This window comes from Bison bison, unplaced genomic scaffold, assembly GCF_000754665.1.
Source record: "Bison bison bison isolate TAMUID 2011002044 unplaced genomic scaffold, Bison_UMD1.0 scf7180017864080, whole genome shotgun sequence".
NCBI classification, from domain to species: Eukaryota; Metazoa; Chordata; class Mammalia; order Artiodactyla; family Bovidae; genus Bison; species Bison bison.
In genome coordinates, this window is record NW_011494652.1 from 232,953 (window position 1) to 236,121 (window position 3,169).

A 3,169-nucleotide genomic window follows, 5' to 3' on the forward strand; every position below is an offset into this window, starting at 1 on the left:
GCCCCGCCCCCACTGTGTCCGTACCCCCAGTCCAGTGCCACCTTGCCAGCTCTGTGCCTGAAGGCCCCGGCCCCTCGCCCAGCACTGACGCCTGGAGGGGTGGTTTGTGGTAACACCTGAACTGCCTGCCGCTCCTGGACATCAGGACCTTGCCACAGGTGTCCTTGTGGTGGCCCCTGGGGTGGCCTTGCCTGGGGCCGAGCTGACCACGGTGCCTTTGGCAGGAGTTGATGAACGGAGCTGGCGGCGGCGGCGCTCGGCACCTGGGGGCCTCAGCTGGAGGGGCGTCCAGTGCCTGAGCCGACGGAGAGAACCGAGCCCAGCTCCAGGGTCACCGCGTGTTGCTGGAAGCCTGTGCCTGAGGGCTCGGCCTCCCGGCTCCAGGCCTTCCTCTCACAGAACGGACTGCACGGGGCGGAGGCCCCTGGGTGTGGCCGGCCCTGCCAGCCCCCAGCCCCGCCCCAGGCAGGCCCGGCCCTCAGTCCTGCGCCTTCTGGCCAGCGGCTGTCCTCACGGTGGTGTGTGTGCAGGGCGCGGGTGTGCGCGGGGCATGGGTACAGAGAAGGCCGGGCCTGCTTCCCTGCAGTGCTGGAGCCTGGGGCCCAGGGTGCTTCTGCCGGCTGGCTTTGGGAGGGCAGGTGCTGATGGCGGAGTGAGGGAATGGGGAGGCGAGGCCTCTGACCACGCAGACCATAGCCCAGGGCCCCCAAGGCCCATCTCGTGGAGCACAAGCCCAGGTCCTCTGGGGGGCGTGTCCCCCCAGGAACCAGAGACGGAGGGCACCCCCAGCTGGAGGGGCCGACCATCTCCCTGGAAGGGACGTGTGGGCACAGGGACACCACACCCTGGGCAGGAGGAGACCCCGGGCAGGCCTGCACAAGGCCCCTCGACACCCCTCCATGACACCCACTTCCTCTGCCCCTCGGCCCAGCCGCCCTTGTGAAAACCCGCAGGGGGAGGCTGCTGCGTGGAGCTCAGGGCGCGTGGGCGGGGCCATCGGGGGCTTCTGGCCGGGGCCCCCCTCACCCCAGCCTTCGCGGCTGATGGCGGCACCTTCCACCCCCCGCCACCACCTTGGGGTGGCTGGCCCCAGCCAGGTGTGCCACCTGGAGCAGAGGCGAGGGGGTCGGGCCAGCGGGGCCGGGCACACAGTGGACAGTCGCCTGGGGGCAGACACTCAGGGATGGGCAGAGCAGAGGGCCACTCGGGGTGGGAGGTGCACTCTGCGGGCTGAGCCCGGGAGCCCGGGGCTGTGGACACAGCACCGTCCAGGCAAGTGCAGGCTTCCCCCCGGGCGGTGGTGGCTCCAGGCTCAGACCCAGGCTCCGAACGCGCTCCACCCTCTGGTCTCCGCAGCCCCTCTGGGGCTTGGTCACTTCTGTGCCCCGAGAGGCCCATGTCCACACTTGTCCCCGTGACCCACACCCCCAGGACCCCTGAGGCGCCACACGTGTGCCTGTGTGTGCTCTGTCTGCATCTGGGCCCAGCACAGGACCTCGTGGCCCCGCCCAGCGCTGGCCACTGCCGTGCCGCACCCGAGGCCGAGCACACGTTCCTTTTAAGGCAAAGATCTGCTGTGCGAAGCTGAGGGGAAAACATTTCCCTGGCATTCAGGGAGCATTTTTCCTTCCTGTTTCTCTTAAATAAACCACTAGCAACTTTTCAAAACAGAAGAACAAAAAGGGCAAGGTCAGGAGCTGCAGACCTTCCATCCTGTGTGATCCCCTGACCCCTGTGCCTCGGTGGGGCTGGAGCGGGGGGCACAGGGTGTCTTGTTGGTGCCCCATGCAGGGTCCACGGTGTGTCTCCCCCAGGCGCCCGGGCCCTCCGTCTGAGACCCGCCCCACCCGCTAGCCAGGCTGCGTCCCCCAGGCCTGTGGCTGCCCCTCGGGTGGGGGCCTCAGCGAGCATTTGCGCCCTCGGATGCCCCCGCCCCCATCCCAGATGGCCCTTCCTCAAGAGTCCACAGCTGAGGGCAGCCTTTTCTGGTCGGTGGACTCAGGACAGGCTGATGGACCGGCCATTTATTTGCTCAGAGTCGGGGTGGTGCACTCGAGTGGGGGAAGAAGACGAGCGTCTGTTCTCAGGAACCTCCCCCACCCTCCTCGAGAGCCCAACCAGCCTTGAAACGTGGGTGGGAGCAGTGTGACCCCACGTCGGCCCCGGGGCCCTGCTCTGGACACGGCACACACTGGCTCCTTCTGCCCCAGCCTGCGGAAGACACGAGAACTCGGGTCTAACCCGGCCCAGGCTGGCGTCCCGGCCGCGGATCCGGCTGCTCCGTCGGGCAGTTTCCTCCCTGGAGGATGTGCTGCCCCTCCGTCTCGGGCCTCGGGCCGGGGGGAGGCCGGCTGTGGGCCCACCACCGTCCCCGCTGAGGTGGGGCTGGGGCTCCCTCAGTCCCAGGAGCGCTGGGTCTTGGTTCTCAGCGTCCAGAGGACACTTCAGAGGCGTGTGTCCTGTTATACGGCAGCAGACTCTCAGCGGATAAGAAAGAAAAACATTAGTGAGAAGTGGCCATATCGTCAAATCTCTGTGACATCAGCTCGCGCCGACGTCTGTGCCTGGAACCGCGTGGGGCCGTTTAGCAGGCGTGTGGGCAGGGGGCTGTGGGGACAGCAGGCCTCGGGGCAGCCTGGGGCACTGGCGCAGAGCAGGGCCTCAGCATGGCGGGCTGCTGGCCCCCGGTGTCGAAGGATACCCTGTGAGGCTGCGGGGCCGTGGTGTCACACGTTGGGGGGCGGTGAGCTGGCTCGTATGGCCACTCTCCCGACCTCGGGTGGGCTGCACGCCCCCTGTTGCCTCGGGTTCCAGGCTTGGGCCCTGACAGGGCAGGGAGGGCAGAGGCGCAGGGTGGCTTCCACCCACACCAGGGCCCCAGGAGCCATAGCCCCTGAGCTGCCCCCCAGAGCCGGGCCTGCAGCCTCCACGCCTGCCTCCGCCGTGACCCCTGCCTCTCTTCTCTTCGCAGGAAGTCCAAAGCCAAGCCCAACGGGAAGAAGCCCGCCGCCGAGGAGAAGAAGGTGTACCTGGAGCCAGAGTACGCCAAGTCCAGAATCACGGACTTTGGGTTCAAGGAGCTGGTGGTGCTGCCCCGGGAGATCGACCTCAACGAGTGGCTGGCCAGCAACAGTGCGTGGGGGCGGGGCTGGGGCGGGGCAGGGCGGGC

General features: G+C 68.2%; 1 protein-coding gene across 3 annotated transcripts in view; it reads left to right on the plus strand.

Moving 5' to 3' along the window:
* Positions 1-3,169, plus strand: part of MOB2 (MOB kinase activator 2) — a 26,207-nt gene that overhangs the window by 2,353 nt on the left and 20,685 nt on the right. For all 3 annotated transcript variants that reach the window (XM_010837637.1, XM_010837636.1, XM_010837635.1), the window contains exon 2: positions 2,972-3,132. In XM_010837637.1, coding sequence (XP_010835939.1) covers positions 2,972-3,132 — 161 coding nt within the window. The remainder of the gene's footprint in view (positions 1-2,971; positions 3,133-3,169) is intronic.